The sequence below is a fragment of the Accipiter gentilis genome, chromosome 8, assembly GCF_929443795.1.
Source record: "Accipiter gentilis chromosome 8, bAccGen1.1, whole genome shotgun sequence".
Taxonomy (NCBI): Eukaryota; Metazoa; Chordata; class Aves; order Accipitriformes; family Accipitridae; genus Astur; species Astur gentilis.
In genome coordinates this window covers 31,811,861-31,830,481 of record NC_064887.1, presented here as the reverse complement: position 1 = coordinate 31,830,481, position 18,621 = coordinate 31,811,861, and the positions used below count along the sequence as shown (strand labels likewise).

The window sequence follows — 18,621 nt, the reverse complement described above, 5'->3', positions numbered from 1 at the left end:
TACTTCAGCGCTATTACAATTGCTTAATTTAGGCAATTTCATTCTCACTTTCCATAGGAGGAAAAGATTGCATCAGCGATAAGGCACTGAACAACTAGATCCATCCAGTGTTGGGCTGTGCAGAAGCTGTTGGCGAGGCACACAAGACAGAGGCACATTCATGGGATATGGCTCAAGAAAAGTGAATTGTACCCAAGCTGAAAGGAGCTGCAGTGCACATCCTCCAAGATTTCAGCAGGGAAGAGCCAGGGCTTCTGTAAATCAGAACTAGCAGTTTATGAAAAGGCTAGAGGACTGCGGCTGGCTTGGCAGCCAGCTCCGTTATGCCATGGCAAAGCAAGGAAAACAATGAATGAGCTGTTGGGGTAGCCCTGCTTGCGTGCAAGAGAGAGGATGGTGCATGGGAGATGGAAGCAGATGCCACAGCTGCAAACAGGGCAGGTGGTAAACCCCAGTGGTATCAGGAACAATTGTTCATCATCAGAAAGGACGACGTGTGCTTCACTCTCCTGAACACCCTCACAGGGGCTTCCCCTTCAACAAATCTGGCTGGCACCTATCACGAGTGATGCATCTGTCCCTCCTGTTTGTAGAAAGTGGAGCATGTTAGGGGAGGTTGGTGCAGTGGTGGCTGTAGGTCATCCTTATCCAACTGCCAAACAAAGCCATAAAGTTTACTGAATGTCCTCCAGCAAAAGGCCAGTGAGGCTTTACAGGTACCCAGACTGATGCTATGTGCTTAATCCAGGGTGCTCTGCACTTGGAAAATTACCCAAGCAGCTTCTCCAGCTGCTAATGAATATAATAACAGCTTATTTTTGGACAGCAACACAAAATTCTGTTTGTTCTGTACCCAAGTGTGGAGCCTAATTTTAATAACAGATAAGATGTTGCTAACCATAGATTCCTCTTATAAACATAACAGAGTAACTGCTATAAAGCTCCTTTTTAAAAGATGGAAGGACATGTGGAAACACCATGACTTTATAAATCTCCCCAAATTTGCACATCTCTCAAAGGCACGGCTGAGTTTGTTCAGTACTGCAGAAAGCTGTCTGCAGGAATGAGCTTCCTTGTAGTGTATAAACAGTTTAAATCCCTCTTTAAAAATAAAAAGAAATCTCAAACCTTAACTCACCAAAATGATACACAGAGGACCGGGCTACTTGACACCCACTGAGTGCACTTGCACCTGGTGCAGAAGTGTTAACTTAGATAGTCCCGTTCCTCATTTCAGCAATATCTGATGTTTCAGCTGCTGTAGGACTTGCAGTTGCCTGATGAGGTGCTCCAGGCTATGAGCTGCAGCTCCTTCTCTGTCAGTTGGCAGATGAATGTTTCATCATACGGGCAAGTAATGAGGAAATCTTCGGTCCCAAGTTCCTACGTGCTCTTCCACCCATGGCAGGACAGCTGCACCTTTGTTTGAAGATGGACGTGTTGCTGGCACATTGTTTAAAAGCCCCTTGGGAAGGGCTATCTGAACAATTTTTCTGATTTGCTAACACTTCTTGTGTGTGTCTAAAGCCAGCTGTGGAAATTAATTGCCCTGGTGAATTTGGTCTCATCTGTAGCCATAGATCGACCAGTCTTATATCACTCAAAACACTGAAGACCTCTGCAAAAACTTCTATAAATAGGCCTCATTACCAGAGAGGATGAGTGCCACAGACCTTACTGCCTCTAGCTAAAATTGTGGATTTTCAGAAAATCCAGATAATAGGAAATCTGTATTTGAACATTCCAGTTCAGATTTTGTACCTGTACGTACCACAGACTGCTGCATTGGGTCTCTTGCTGTGCTTTTCAGCAGAAAGCTCAAAATCAGCTGATGTTTAATTGCTTAGATGATGATTTTTTCTTAATTATGATCAAAGCAAGATACGTCTTCAATATTACCTATTCTAACCTGCCATGCTAGCTGATAAAAAGTGAGTATTTCAATATCCAGTTTAAACTGTGTGCTCCTCTGAACAATAATTGTCATTAATGAAGCTATTCAAACTCATTATTGCAGCATGAAGGAGGCTAAAATGGTCATCAAACAACAGGAATGCCAAGAGAGATGGCATATTGTATGCCCCCTTAACAAATGCAATGGCGACAAGTCCAGCGTTCATGTAAGTAGCAGCACAGCTCATTTCTGTACCGCTCATGTAACCACATGGAAAAGTCTGTGTTTGCAAACAGCAGGGAAACGTTTCTCCAGCTCCTGGTGGGACTTTGGTCAGATGTGATAACCAGACAGTGAGAATTTTCCACCTCCCAGAGCTGATGGGGTAGTTTGCTCTACTGAGACACCAGTGGTTCACAGTTCCCTTCTGCGTCTTGGCTAATTCTGCAAACTGGGACTCGCTGATTTTTGGACGCAGCAGCAGCATTACCATATTAAACTGTTCAGAGAGCCAAGGAACTGCAGTCAGGATGCTTTATGATGTGTAAAAACTGAATATGTCATTCCTCAAAACAAACTGAGCGCCCCTGTTGCAATCCAATAAATGTCTTTCTCCCATATGGGCTTTTTTTACAATAAATTTATTACTTTTATTCTTAATAACAGTGAAGGGGTATATTGACTGTGGACAAAGTGCTTTACCAAAGCAAGCTAAACCATTGAGAGTAATTGAAGCTTGTTGGCTGACATTTCATAAAGGGCTGAGGCCCAAAACCACAGATGAACAAGTGTTAAACCAGAATCCAGAATTCTGAGCTCACACAGCACATGTTTTAATTAAAGAAATCCATTTCTGACATAACGCCCATCATCTGACTACCAAAACTCGGAAGTAATCCATCCTGGCTTCATCTGTTTCCTGCAGCACTCACATCTGCATATACGTTCCCGAGCTGGAGAGCTGCCTATAGTTTGGTAAAAGATTCTGCATTCAGTGAATATTGTTTTCCATATGGTCCCTGAATTCTTCCTGCAGGTAACTATAATTGATATTAAAGCAATCTGGCATCCAGCGATGGCTGTATTTATAAGAGATGGTCATGTAGAGGCCCATAAGTAGGAAGGTAGCCTTGCCTGGCTCTTGCCTACCTCAGTAACTGCAGCTTTGGTGAAATGTCTCTTCCCAACACAAGTCACTAACAACCTGATATACTTTTTAGTTCCCTCCTACAAGAGGGCCTATTGAATACCTCCTCAAATCTTCAAAAAACACATGCTGACTTTGGTTAAAGAGTGGGGAAGGCAGGAGGACAGTCACTGGAAGGAAATGAAGATGACCGAGGAGTCGAGTTTGGTGGTCTTTCACTGATGGGGAGAATGTTTGTCACTTACTGTAATTTTTGGAATATGACAAATTAGTAGAATCTCAAAATATCTCCTTGCTTCATCATCTACTTGGTGGAAAACTGGCTCAGGTGAACACAGTGCCAAAAACATTTTTTTGTAGCTCTTTCTTGTATAGTGTTTTCCTTAGATGGCATTTTCCTGGGACAAGAAAAATCTCTGTGCAGATATCAGTGAAGGGCCTTCCTTCTTGTGATGCTACAAATACATACAAGGAGCTGTGTTAAGCTGAAAAATATTTGGAATTTTAAGTGTCTTATCTTTGGTTTTAGCAGTCTCAAAAGATGGTGCTTCCACCACTTACTATTTCCACCGGACACTGCTACCCTCAACAGAATAGATTTCACGCTAAGAAATGCAAATTAAATTTTTCCCAATTTTCTTATCCTTCCAAGTCATCCCCCTCTCACCTTGGCATCTGTTTCTTTCAAATATACTTAGATTGTTGTTTTCCTCTGCTTTCCATTATACATGCTCTTTAATTTAAAAAAAAAAATCTAATTGATTGTTTAAAACAAAAGCTGGTAAAGAAGAAAATACACAACCCCAAACCAGAGGGAAGCTGCCATTTTTAAAATTGTGGTGTCTTAACCATCTAAATACATAAGACATTTCCATCTCCTATACTGGTACTTCAAAGAAAGCAATTGCACGCTGCCAGCCACCAAAGGATTTGGGGTGAAGGCTGCTGGAGAAAATCAGGGAATAAGAGACATTCCTGCAGTTAAGGAATCATTCTGCCAACCACCCAACACCACATTTAGGGGATGCCTATCAAATAAAAATAAATGAGCATGACAAAGAACAATTTCCCTTTCTAAGAGTGATGTTTGTAGCACAGGTTTCTTGCAATAGCATTTTTTCTAGTATTTCTGGTAATACTTGCCTGGGATTTATTTGCTGTGGGTAGGGACTATGGTGATTACTGTCCGTTGCTCATATAGTTTCTGTTTAATGATGAGCAACTTTCTACTGTGGGGTGTATGAGTAATACCACACAGAGGATTATCAACAGGGCAGAGAGAATGGCTAAGAGAGGGCAAGACCATCCGATCTTCGTGTTGTTATATTGCAAAAAGCGACCAGCTGAGGTCCCAGCGCACTTTAAGAGCTGTTGTTTGTAAGATACTACAGAAAGTTGGTAAGAAAGGCCGTGGCCATCAACTCCAAAAAATAAGGTTTTGAAAATTTCTGTCTGAAAAAAAAAAAAAAAAAAAAAAAAAAGCAAATGGTTCCAACCCAAAGGGGACAGCAGGTAAGAAAATGAGAGTGAATCCATCTGCTTGAACCTGGGAGATGAGGAGAGCTCAGGAACTGGACCTCAGGGAAAGACAGTTTGCCCAGGGCTTATAATACAGCTATGGCACCTCTGGAAATGATCTTCTGAATAAAAGGACACACCGTTTGCTTTTACAAAATGGAGTTCTGTGATATTATTATCCAAATCGAGAATGAAGTATGATGTCCTGGGTCTGAGAAGCATCAACCTCACAGCTCTGATGTTTTCCTGAGAGCACTGTACTATCGTATTATTCATAGATCATGTGGTATGAAGCTGCTAACCACTAACAGAAGCTAGATGAGGTAATTTCCAAACAGGATACAACCCTGCAATAATATGCTGTATTTATAGCAAATAAAGTTTTGCAGCACAAATTTCCTCCAAGACCATCAAACCAACATTCAGAGGATTTAACTATTTGCTTTGCAGCACACAATGCCTGTATTAAAGCTGTTCAAAGCAGCACGAGACAGATTACAAGGAACGTCCTTCTGCTGGGACCAGCAGCTTTATGTTTCATAGCCTAAAACGTGAGTGCACTGCATAAACACACAGAAAGAATCACAATATCATTTATCTCTGACAATTTCCAAGCGCTTTGCAAACCAGCTACTATATTCCTGGTGCAGGTGAGAATTTTTCTGGTGCTGAACTTTGAAGCTGGAGCCTGAATACAACCTTACACCTGCACAACTGAGTATCTTCACGGCTCCTAAAATAGGCTTGGGTGGTGGGTGCAAAGCAGTGGCTCTTCTGCACCACCCCATGCTTGGTAATACATAAGAAAATGAGAATCAGCCCAAGGCGTGGAGGTGAGAGAGGTAGGAAGACTGTAATCACAATTAGAATTTTAGCACATTAATCATCTTGGTGTTTCAGAATGAATGTAACTCCTACAGACTGAAAATCCTAACTACAGTACAGGCAAGCAGGCTTACCAGAAAAGCAAAAGCCACGCTGATTGAAAGAACTGATGTTGTAGAGCAAAAACATTTCAGAAAGAGGAAAAATAGTCTTATTTTAAGCAAAATATTCTAAACTATACAAAAAAATTCTAAATCGGGTCCTAAAACATTTCATGGGTTTCATAGCACCCCACAAGCCTCATCAAAGATATTTATAGCAAAATGGTTTTGATTGTTATGATAGCATTAATATTTCTATGGAAGTTTACACATCAGTTTTGAAAAGTCCATTTGGACCTCAGATGTCTCTCTGGTGAAAGACCAGCCATCGTCTCAGCCACCTATGTGGATTATAGGACATCTGATCTTATTAACCATAAAGTGATTTAATTAATCAAAGTGCAGCAGCTGCAGTGAGAGGAGCCAAGACACAAGTCCCAGGTTTGAGTCAGGCAGGCGAAGGGCTGAGTACTCTGTCTCCATTCATACCTTTTCCCACCCCAAATTATCACGCAAACCTTCAGAAAGGTCTTGCTTTCATCCCAGTGCAGAAGGACATTTTTCCTTAATGTCAAAAAAAGCAGATTCCTCCTCAGTTCTACTTTAATTGGTCCTTCTGCACGTCATCTGAAAAAGGCAACAAGAAAACAGCTGCCCCCTCTGGAGAAGAAAAGCCACCCTGTTTGCATCACGAAGATTCAGAAATCTTTCCAAAGTCCTATTTGGACTCGTGACAGCTGCTTTGCTCTGTACACGGAGATATATATCCTTCAGCTTAAGTATTTAATGTCATCTTGTCAGCCTTTATCAACGCTTCAGTAATCATTTTGAATTATAGTCCAAGAGTTGGTAAGCCCTACATGTACTATATACATGTAACATAGGAAAGCTAGAAATAATTACAAGAAAAACACCTGCCAGCTAAACTTAAGAGTTGAAAAAGGAAATGTGGACACAGCTAACAGCAACCCTAAAAGCCAGAGATGGAGAAAAAAAATACAAAGCTGTCCCAGTTGTTCTGACGCAGCCAAGCTGTGACAGAATGTCCTGCATGAGCTTAAAAGTACATTTTGTATTTCTCTCTTGCCTAATGTATTTCTTTATTGTACTTCTTTAACGTATTTATTTCTCTAATTATTTTTTTGTTATTTATGGCAAAATTGGAGATGACAGGATATGTTTTTGAAAGTCCCTTAGCTTCCTGTGTCAGGAGGGTGATTATCAAGATAAGGATGTGAAATCAAACCAGATGAAAGAAAATAAAATCATGAAGTGAAACTCCACGTCTCCCAGAATTAGCTAGCTGTATGTTCCTTCTCATCACACAGACTTCCCTCTATCCCAGCACCAAGTGGTTGGGCTTCTTCACTTTTAACAGCAAGTATTATGTGAAACGCAATAGCTGGTAACCTCATATAGGAAACAAGATGACCTCCTAAAATAACAAAAAAATAAATAAGCGTTCAGAAGAAACTTCTAGTCTGATTTTCAGAACATACAAATGTAAAGGATTAAACACTGGAGAATAGGAAATATTAGAGCACTCTGAATATTTTGAGCATTTCCCTCATTATCGCCAATTTGGGACTGACAGTGCTTCCCCATTGCGGGTTAGGTGGCCATTTCAGCAGCAAATTTCCCCCAAAATTTGAGGTGTGCAGTTCTCACCATTTCACTAAGAAAAATGGGGGTGGACAGGGAACCAGAGTAAGTCCAAGCTGTGGATGGAAGTGGAGGGATCATGCAGATAAAGGCAAACCAATGAATTGCATACTACAGCCCACATCTGAACTGGGAGTAGTGGATTAGGAAATTGGAGGAAAAAATGAAGCCATTTCCTTGCACACTCCACTTCAGCTCAAGCACAGCTTCTTTAAAAACCTGAGAAGTTTTTAAAACTAACTACTACATAAAATCCTCCACTGATGAAGGTCTGACCTCAACAGACACTTGAAAAGAACAGGCTCTCTGGAAGTAACGGTGAACAGTCAGCAGGTCCTCTCTATCAACCTAAGGAAAACTCAACTGAGGCAAAACTTGGGCAAGGAAAGCTAAAAAATAATATTACTGGCAGAAAATTCTCCTTCTTGCTGCCCTTTCTGTCAGGACGTTGATACAAAAGTGGCATTAGGATATATAATTTTTGTCACATGTTTATTCTCCTGAATTAATTATGAATCATCAAAATTAAAACAAGTATAGTAATACATTTTATACATTCATGTAATGTAGGATCTGTAGATATAAACAATTCTAATGTGGTCAACAATACTTATTATTTACTAAAGCAAATAAGGCCACATTTAGTACACTGTAAATGCCTCCCAGCTAAGATCAGATCAGAAAGCAGGAATTCTCCAGTGACCCTTGAAACTGCAATTTTTACAACAGCTATCTTTTGTCTTGACACATTTACCATTTGAAACATTTATTTTTCAGTTTTACTAAAAGTGAAGGCTACATAATCTCCCTGGGAAAATACAGCAAATGTCCTACAGCATAAGGAACAGACTAGCAAAGCAAACACTGAAAATTTAATTTTGTAACCCTGTACCCGGTACATTCTTCTCTGTATGTGGAATTATTTTCATCAAAAGTCATCACTAGGTTGTATTACTCTACACTACCATATTTTACTATCGACTCCTCTGTATTTGTTGGCTTGTTGTTCTTCTGCAAAGAACATTTTTTGGCTGACCCATGTTATATATCTAGAGACCTCCCCTCAATGTTATCTTTCTATATGCATGTTTATGCCATTGAACTAATTTAAGTCACCCTTTCATTTACATATTCATTGATCAAAGCCAAAAAGCTTTGAAATCAGCAAATATGCCCATTATAATGTTTTATATCCGATGCCTAGGTAATAAATTCAATGAGAAATGAATCGTGGTATTTCAGAGCTGCACACAATGTTCTTTAATGCAGCCCACTGAAGCCCTTAATTGCAAAGCTGTTGGTAAAGAATGGACAGTTTGGAGGCCACAAAGGTTTTTGATGGAGCTTTTGAGATAATGGCCAAGATTAGATAGTAGCACCTCTGTATTGGGTATGCAAATTTACAGTCACCTTTTTTTTCCTGGGAGCAGAATTACACCGTCGTTAATTTTCCCAGGAGAAGGGTCATATACTGAATGACGAAAAGCAATTTTGAAATATACTTGACTCAAACTCAGCCAGAAAAGGGACTCAAATGCAAGTATGGATTATGTTAGAGTTGCCAAATCTGGTAGCCCAATAGCTGGAGCTCTCGTTACATCCGTCCGCACCTGCCCCCACTGATAGCAGGTCCAGACCTATGTTCCCCCCAGCAGTAACTCTCAGACCCCCATGTCTCTTTGGTAGCTGGCTCAGACCTATGGTCTCTCCAGTACTGGTCCCAGTCCTACGGCATCTCTGGTCGCTGGCTCCCCCACCTCCTCTCCTGCTTGCCAGATAGTACAGATTGAAGTTTGCTAGTGAGTGAAGCCCATGTACACACATGGCTGGTGGAAGCTTGTTAGGAAAGCACTCTGCTCTCACCAGATGATGGCCCTGCACCTCTGGGCCCCTGTGCTCTCTGGTCCCTTCTCCCTTTGCTGGCATGGGGACCTCCCACACGCGTCTCTCCACGTGCTAGCACCTCAAACCTGTGGAGTCCCCATGACCCCAGGGCTCCTTCTCTACTTGCTGGCACTTAGGACCCCAACACACACACCAGAGCGCACCCTCACCCTGGAAAATAGTTAGCGGTGGAGTTTAGTAAGACAGGACAGTCTGTGGTGATGAAGCATGGGACAAGCGTACTGACCAGCCTCCCCTTTTCCCCTCTGTTATCCCACACGTGTTCCTCTCCAATCCACTTTGATCCTTCCCTTTTCACAGCTTTGGTCCTTCCCCTAAACATCCCATAAGAAATCTTGCATATTCCAACAGTCTCCTGGAAAACTTCCCATAATACGCTTTACACAATCTCCAAATGTCCTTCCCCTCCATCCCGTAACAAGTCCCTTACCCACTTAGGCAACGACAGCCCTGCTGATGGCGAGGCAGTCAGGGAGAGCTCCTGGTGGCTCACCTGGGTGGGTTTCACGGCGGGACCGTGAGCTGAGCCTCCTCCCCCGAGCGCAGGGGCAGCCACATCAGGGTCCCCTCGGCACCCATCGGTTTGTTGGGGTTCCTCTGCTGCTCCCTGCGCACTTGTAGTTTCATTCATTAGCCCTTAATCACACAACCTCACCGCTTAAAACCCCCCAAAGCATTTGATCCCCTCCCCAAATCCTGAGGCGTCACAAAAGCCAACTTGCAAAGCGCAAAGCGGGAGCTGCCCAGATGAGTCACTGAACTGGGATGATTTCTGTACACATATTAATCAGTCAATCAACTTTCAGAGTAAGGGTAATTCGGAGAATCTCAGTGTACGTGTCTGACTACTAGAATATTTTTAAAGCTATGACCAGTCAGGTCCTGATTGGCTTAGGTTCATTTTAAAGGTTTTAAATATGCCTTATTTGAACTGTACTCAAGCAGGGTGCAAAAGATCTACATATTCCATTGATAATGAAGGAAATCATTGTCCCCTTGAACCGCAGTCCCTTATCAATTAGTATAAAGGACAAACACAACAGGAAAATTTGGGGAGAAGAACCTGCAATCTGTACATCTGAATCATATTTACAAGCGGTGATCACTAAATCCAAACACTTCTATAGTTATTCTCCTGACCATGAGTTCTGACCAGAAAACCCAGAAACACAGGCTGGACCGATTATTTATAACAGAGGGACTCTAAAGAGAGGAAATAGCTGAATGTCAGGGCGGCTCCCATTGCAAGACCACATGCTGATTCACTCCAGTTTTCTGTTCAGCAAGAGACCATATTTAATTCTGCTTCCTGGGAGAAAACAGACTTTAACCGAAGAGTCCTCCAAGTTTTTGCCTAAAGCCCAGTGTGATACATTCCTTTCCAGAAGTGCTAGATTATAGAAAAGACAGAAAGGCAACTTCTGATCAGACATTACATCTGTCTTTCTCCTGCCCTTGCCAAATCTGCGCTGGCAAAAGCTAACTCAGCACTTTTTAGAGAGGTGGGGCAAGTGCTGCCTTGGCCGGTGCTCCTTATCCCACTAAATTATATTCCACAACTGAACTCAAAGGATTTTTTGCATTTCTTCTCTCTTTTCAATTTTTTTAAAATAAAAGAACACACAGCCAATTTTTATATCACAAGCCTTATTACCCGTAGTATTCCTGCACGTGCCTGTAACTTTGTCGGATTGTTCAGACACCTGTTTTTTGTAGGCAAAATTGTTTGCAAATAAGGCTTTAAAAAGGATTAATAAAGTAACATCTTTCAGTCATGTGAGCATGAATATAAATTAGCATGAAGTCCTTGAAAAAAAAGCCCTGAAGAAGCTCACTTCAAGGGCAGAGTTAAGGTTACTGGGGTGCTTGTCAGGGATCATTTTTCCGCTTGCAGCACCTAGGTTTCTAGGAGATGGTATAACTCCAAGAAATCCAGAAAATATGGGGTCCCGTTTCCATAGCTGTAAAAACCAGTTAATTTTTACCAGTGCAACAACAGGTCTTAATCCAGACTGTCTTTACCTACCAATCAGTCTGCTGAGCAGAAATAATGTGACAGAAAGGATGAGCCTTGACAAAGGCACTGTGGTGTCACTAAGCATCTTTTGTCAGATAAAAACTTCACCACAGAAAAAGCTGAGTGGGATAAATCCTGAAATAGTTGCATAAATGAGCAATAGCTGAACCATATGAAATATAATAAAACACAGACTTGCAGGCATTGGAGATGGAAAAGACCTATTAAGTCATCTAGTCCCAACTTCTGCCAATTCAGAATTGGCCCCTAGAGTGCTGTGCTGAACTTTAAGGAAAAAAAAGGTTGCCAAAAGGTTTGTCAAGCCTGTTACACTTGCTCCAGAAGAGAGAAATGAAAAACCCCAAAGCTAATGAACAGGCTTCAAGTCATGAGGGACTGACAGTGCCAGGAAAACTTGACTGTATCCCCATCTCCTTATCAAATCCCAGTAAGAAGCAAAGGGGTGGCTGTCGAAAGTCTGCAGGGCTTTCATATTGTGTGACTGCTGCAACTAAAACCAGGCTAATCAGAACCAAAAATCACAGAGGCAGGTTTTGCCCTTGGGCATGCTATGGGAATTTAGATTCCTCTGCCTGCTACGTAGAGAATATTTATTGAGACCCAAGCTATTTGGAAGTGCTGAGTGAAGGCATGTTCCTTCTAGACTGATGCCTCCAACCTATGTTAATCTAGCCATGAAACAGTCTCTACAGTCCCTGCAACTGGATATTTGCCTACCAGGGTGTTTTAGCCCTCGGCCTCTCCACACCTACACTGATTTGCATTGGAGCTACTCGCTCTGGTTTGTATGAAGCTGTCAGAGCTAGAAGGGCATGCTGTGTCTCACCACTTTCCACATGGCTTGGAAATGAGCTGGAGAGGAGGACCACCAAGTGTCAGGGGAGTGTATGCCACCTGGCTAGCATAGGGACTGAGAATCCTGCATGTCCTGCAAAGAAGGTGCCTGCCACCAACCGTCACTGAGCACCACGCACATCTTAGGAAACTGCCTAGAAATACAGTAATGTGTGTTTTCATCATGGGAATGGAGTCCTAAAGGAGACCAGGTATGCCTTTGGAAGTGGAGGCAAGGGAAAAGAGATGGCAGTTGAGAAGGATCCGGGGAGGACAGTGCGAGACAGCTGTCTGAGGGTAATGAGGTGAAGTTGACGACGAGGAGCCAAAAATGACAGCTTAAAGAGATACACTGGGAGCCAGTTCTGTTAGTAAAAGGGACTGTTCACACACTGCACTCTCAATTCATTTATCTACAAGCATGGGCTTCAGGCCCAAGTAGCTGAGATTGCTGGAGAAGTTCCTGAGTGTTTCCATCTCCCACCAAGGGCAGCAGGAGCAGATGGGACTTGAAAGCGACACTAAAGGCATGGAAAAGCCTGGACACCAGAGGGGGAAGCAAGTCAGCTTCATGGAAAAAAAGAAAAGTCATCTGAAAAACAGGAAAGCATTTCTTTTTCTGAAACATCCAACTCATAAATGGCCTTCCAATTTCATGGGAGCAAGGTTGCTTTTATAATCCTAGCAAGTCACAAGTTTTTGGTTTCTTTTTTAAGTTTTCTAGTCTAACATACTCAGAAAGTAAGATTTAAAGTTCAGCCTTGTGCAAATAATCAATACTGTCTCTTACACACCATTCATGTCCCATCTACAAGGTTTAACCATGGCTGGGGCTTGAGCTGCCATCTAAGCACCCACAGAAAACACCAAATATTTGACCATTGATGATATATGTATAACATTACAGAAATGTACTGGGACACTACATTCCCTCCACGTTGTACGAACCTGGTCTACTGTATCTATGATGCATTTGTCAAGCTTGCAAACACAGGTGAGAGTTTGCCATGCCATATTTAGTAAAAATCTCTTATGATTTTGTATGATGATACTGGATTTACATGACCTGACAGAGAGGGGAATGCCACTTTCAAAGCAATTCCCGTGTTTTCTACCCACGTTTACTACACTGCAGCTCAAATCCCACCTAACTTCACTCCCACTGAAGTAAGAAAGGGTATGTTAACGCATTCCTCAAGGCACTGCACGCCAAGCAGCTTTCATAAGTGACTTGCATTTTTCTACAGCTTTTTTACTATAATAGCTATTTAAATCTTTACCAGGGTGAATGATGTACAGGAAGAGGCCCTTTCTGAACTCACCGTGGTTTGAGTGCCTCACGCAGTCCCCCAGCACGGCGCTGAACTGCCTCTGAGCTTCTGGCTCTGGGAAGCAATAGTAGCTGTGCCGGGTGAAGGGCTGCCACAGATAAACCGGGAACTCCCTCGGCAGTTGAACGAAGGCTTGAGCAACCTCCTTCTCACTCGAGCCTACACAAAAAACACATCTCCATTTGAAATCTGCAGATTTCTTGGGGGAGTGGCTCTTTCTCTCTGCTATGACAGAGAGAACAGACCTCTGCTAGCAGGGAAGCATGAGATGTGAAAACATCAGGTCTCCTTCTTGATCCAAGCAATTTGGCACAGAGGGCAGGGGGACACAGCTGGGATGGGCAAACGCAGCAGGCACCAACAACATCTCTACCTTATACCACCACAGCAACCTGATGTCCTCTTGTTTTGTATTCAAGGTGGCCATAAACTACCCATTTTTGGTGAAATTTCAAAGAAACTATTTCATTGGATTGTAGCTGCTAGGGAAAAGGTTTTCATGGTAAATAAGTGGGCAGCTCTGGTCTCTTCCACACAGAGGCCATATAGGAGTATATGGTCTTCCATACAGCAACAACCTGCATTACATCATGTAGGAACAGCAGCGGTTTCCCTGTCTCCAGCATTTTCAAACACAACTGCAAGATGGCCTGATGAACTGTCACTTCAAGCCGTTGAAGGTGAAAGCATTGAAGAAAGCATTGAAGATCTCCAGTTTCCACCTGCCCTGAGTCACTGTGCACAGGGGATCCTGTCTCAGTGCCATGCATCTAGAGACCAGCCGCAAGAGGTTCATCTCAGAGGGTCTTCAGCATTGCACAGAAGGGGAGAAGGGCCATAAAAGACTAACTCAGCCACTCTTTGTGAAGGGAGAGCCATGGAAAGCCTGCAAGTGGCCTTGGGCTGCCCCATGTTGCTCAAGCCCAACTCCCATGGAGCTGTGGTGACACACAGAGGACACCTCCAGGCACCGCTGCCCCATGCTACCCTCTGATCACACTATTTCTTGGGAAAGGGGTGTAAGGGGGACACCTCCCAACAGTCATAACTTTAAGTGGTATGAGACAGGACTTTAAAAAAAAATCCTTGTCTACATGTTGCCCTTATCCCTTTCCTTACGTGGCATCCCATTTTCCAAATCTGAGTCTGCAACATGAGATCTGCTCCCTTAAAGCTCGAATTTTCTCTGTCTTTGTGGAGTGGGGGCAGGCAGGACCACAGCGGTTCCCATCCCAGAAACAACAAATTCAGAAGCAGCAACCTTCCTGCCCTCTCTGTGGGACTTATTATCAACTGTGAGTCAACACAGGCAGCTGGCATCTAAAAATGGAAACAAATAAACCAGGAATATTAACAAAGCCCGGGAACAATGGTGGTGTGGTTCCTGCCCTGCTTCTGCACAGCTTCCAGTGACTTTGTGCCGGGATGCTGGAAAAAAAAAAGGGAGCCAGCATTTCTCTGAAAGTTAGCTTATAGCATCTTCTGTGTTCGTCCACTCTGGAGCTGTGCTTTGACTTAGGAAAAGGGCTGCATGCATCTTCTGTTGCCCCATTTTAAAGTCTAGCCTGAAAGCCTGCCCAGAAGAGGTCTGTGCAAGGAACAGAGCCTGGGGTTTGGCAGTTCAGCGTTGAGCAGGGCTTACCAACAGGATCTGGAAAATGTTTATCAGACAGCAAATTGTAATCTTCTTCTGAAGTCAGTACTTTGCCTCCTGCAGGAAGAACTTGATATTTAGGGCTGGCTCCTTTCTGGTAGGCCTGGAAAATCAAGAGAGAGGGAGTCAAGTAGAGATTTAGGGAGAGGGAAAACATAAAATACACAACTTATTGACAAAGCTAATGCATGGGGATATTCCCCAAAGGGAATTTTTTTTTTTGTCAGGCTGAATTTTGGATATATTCCCTAGGTACATCAAATCTAAAACATGGTTAAATGTAAAAAAACGTGTGTAAAAATATCCTCTCAGTGCTTATCAGCCACGGTGAAGAGTCAGGGACAGAAGAGAGGGGAAAGGGATTGGATTTTTTTCTAACCTCTGTTTGTCTGATTTGTCAGCCAGGACTAGTTTGACTATGGCAGCTGCCAAACAAAAAGGTTCACTGTAGTCAGCTTGGAGCCATCCAAAACCTGCTACTTAAAATCCAACTGCAGAAGCATGGGGATGTATTACAATGACACAGATAAGCAGCTTTCTGTGATAGGCAAAGGAAGGTTCAAAGCGCTGTTAAAATGATTTGTTTGTTCTTTCAAACATATATGGCCAACACTTGGTTGTACCCTCAGCCATCCCCATGGAGCTTCCAGACAGCCCTGCAAGGCTGGAGCTGCCTCGCCGAGGACAAGGTTTCATCTAGTATTGCTAAAAGAAAGGCAGCAGCAGTGGCAAATTCGCTTGATACCCAGTATATTTGGAAGCGTAGAAGAACGTAAGAGGAAGAAGCATTTACCTCTTTAGTTTCAAAGCAATCCACAGTGTAGTCATTTTTTATAACAACATATCTGTCCTTCCACTTCTTCAGATCCTCAGCAAAATGAAGCAGTTCTGCTTCATATAAGACTGTCCCAGCTTCCACTGGAGGCTACAAAGACAATTTTTGAGATTTGAAATGGCTCTGGATTACTGACCATCTTGACTCTTTTATTTCTACACTTCTATAAGGCTGCTACTAGGGCTTTGGAATCTTCAAATGCAATTTGGAATCATAAACATATCTCTGATTCAGGCAGATACTACATAAACAATCAAATTCTTGTAGCCTGAGGTGAGGAGGCAACAGAAGAGCTCTGCCTTCCACAAATACTTCCAGATTTCTGAATCAGCGATGTTCTTATTTACCTTTCAGTTGGGATGCTGAATGCAAGATGACTTGTAGTTCATTGTCTCCCATTTTCCACTACGTATTAAAAACATTCATTGATGCAGCAAAGAGTTTTATTATAAAATAGTAAATTATTTCTCATTTCTTTGTAACACTTTTGCATCTGTGCTCTTGTAACTGATACACATCTGTCTGAAAGACACGGCTCTTCTATTATGCCACCTTTTACATCCCACCTCATTGCCTTACCCTACTCATTTCAAGAGCATTGGAAACCTGTGATTTCCAATACAGCCGAGAAATTTAGAGTTCTGTCTTCTTAATATCGAAGGCTGGTTCTCTGCATTTACCTCTAATAAAGAGACTTTTGTCTCTTTTTTGTCTCTCCTTCTCTAATAAAAACCAGCTCTCCATAGCTCACTTCACGGAGGGCATTATTGCCGTCTTCTTTATGGAACCCTGTAGCCATGGCTGAAAGGGTTAATTAAGTTTCCTAGATAAATTTCTGCCCTGAATGTATGATCTCTGTCCCAAGATTCTTGCAAAACCTTGCAATCAGCAGGAAGCAACTAGTTTTGCCCAAGTGTCCAGCTCTACCTTGATGAAATGCATGCTTTGTACCAGAAACTTGTGTCATGGTTCTTCTTGTGCTACAATGAGACAACCAAACAAGACCAAAACAAAGATGAGTTTTCAAAAATTCACTTTAAAACCTGCACCCAAATGCAACTTTTCCATCTAAAACCTAGCTGAACCAAATCCAACATCTGCATTTGCAAATCTATTGTGTACACTTAGGTTATAAATAATAAAGTACAGGCGTAAAATATCCTAGATACACATTTATTATGTATTCAACTATCCAGTATAACAAGCTGAAAGAACACTCTTGTACACTGCTGTGCAGAAACATTTAAATAACTCTAAAAATACTTTGGGTTTGATTTGTAGAAGCTCTGAGTATCTGTACCACCTATTAACTTTACTTGAGGGCATTCAACACTGGGAAAAACAAGAAAACCAAGCCCAGTCAGTAGCTGATACACTTCCATCTCATGTTTTTATACATTATGACTACTAAATGTGTGGTTTAAATAGTTAATGCGTTAATTATTTCATGCAGAAGAGCAGAGCTGTATGGCAGCTTGAGGATGGGGAAGGGCTTACATGCCCTCCTACCTTGGTTTTCAGGAACCGAGACTGGGAATCCCGGTGCTGCTCCAGCTCATCCTGCACGTGCTTGCAGAAAGCCACGGCATACTGGCGTCTGTAGTGTGGGCTGAAGTTTTTGATGACGGCCTCTGTTTTTCCTGAAGCAGAAATAGAGATTTAACTGTACTTAATGTAGATGCGTTCAAAAACTGTAAAGCAGAACCAAGGCAGTTATCACCAGCAACCCAAAATATTGCCCAACTGTACCAACAGCCACTTACTGCACAGCATATCAGGAAACCCTTGGAGATGCATTCAGCTGTTGTGAAAACCAAGTGCAGAGGGAATTTGTCCAGGAACACTGGGGTTTGGATGTCGTTTTTCCTTCTAAGAGTGGGCAAAACATACCCCAAATCCATTACTCCAAGAAAAGATGGTATCTGCCTCTCCCTGGAACTTACTACCACAGAGCCATGGGTGTTCGAGAGCTGATAAGGTTTTCAAAGAAACAGACAAGTGTTACCGGCTGATGTTTAGCCGTATTAGCCAATTTTATCACATAGTGAGATTGTTAAAGCTGACTCAAAGCTCCTACAAAGGTTATTTTCTAGATGTGGGCACTGCAGTCTCTTCTTTGTTTTAATGTAAACAGATACTCAGTCATGCTGCAATAAACACTAATCTTGTATTGTCTTGCTATGATCAAGATCTCATCTGTAGCAATAACAGCAATAAACACAGACAGTCTCATTTCTGAGAATCTCAAAGCAATTTACAAGTAATTAACTCATTAACCCCATCGAAGAAATAATAATACTTTACAGACAACAGGGAAGCAAAGCTAAAAGTTAAAGCTGTGTGCACATATGTGACTCAAAGAGTCTGGGGCAATGCGAAAAACAAAACCGGACTATGGTCTAGATAGCATCCCAACCGTCCTGGATACTGGAGACATCCCTTTCTTCCTTGTGTTAAGAAGCCCCATGAGAAAGGGTTTTTTTGAGCATACAACAGAGAAATGTAATTTCACGCCTCAAGCAATTTTGATGCTTTCAAAATTTTATTTTGTTCTGCTTGGGGAAAAAATACTAAATTTTCTGTATAAGACAAAAAAATGGTAGTACCCAAACAGAGATTTCTTGAACCCTTTACACACATGGACTCCTAAAGCAGGACTGGCACTCAGCGCTCCTGAATGGCCTAACAGGGGAACCAGCAAGAAGCACTGTGACCTCCAGGGTCCTGGAAAAACTGAACCACCTGCATCCTATAAGGATGTTCCCAGATTGACAAACTCCTCTGAGCCACTCACCAGCACTACCACCAAAAGGGATTCACTGGGAGTTTTCATGATGTTTCTGTATTTTATACAACGGGCCCTGAGTCTGCAGCAGC

The 18,621-nt window shown here is 42.4% G+C and overlaps 1 protein-coding gene across 3 annotated transcripts in view; it reads right to left on the bottom strand.

The window, feature by feature from the left end:
- The window catches only part of NIBAN1 (niban apoptosis regulator 1), a 70,032-nt gene that overhangs the window by 21,501 nt on the left and 29,910 nt on the right, over positions 1–18,621 (bottom strand). For 2 of the 3 annotated variants that reach the window (XM_049809471.1, XM_049809470.1), the window contains exons 2-5: positions 17,254–17,384; positions 15,703–15,834; positions 14,898–15,012; positions 13,247–13,414 (exon numbers count right to left, since the gene is read on the bottom strand). In XM_049809471.1, the coding sequence (XP_049665428.1) occupies positions 13,247–13,414; positions 14,898–15,012; positions 15,703–15,834; positions 17,254–17,384 (546 nt within the window). Of the gene's footprint in view, positions 1–13,246; positions 13,415–14,897; positions 15,013–15,702; positions 15,835–17,253; positions 17,385–17,507; positions 17,588–18,621 lie in introns of those variants that run through there. The other variant, XM_049809472.1, reaches the window with a different exon arrangement.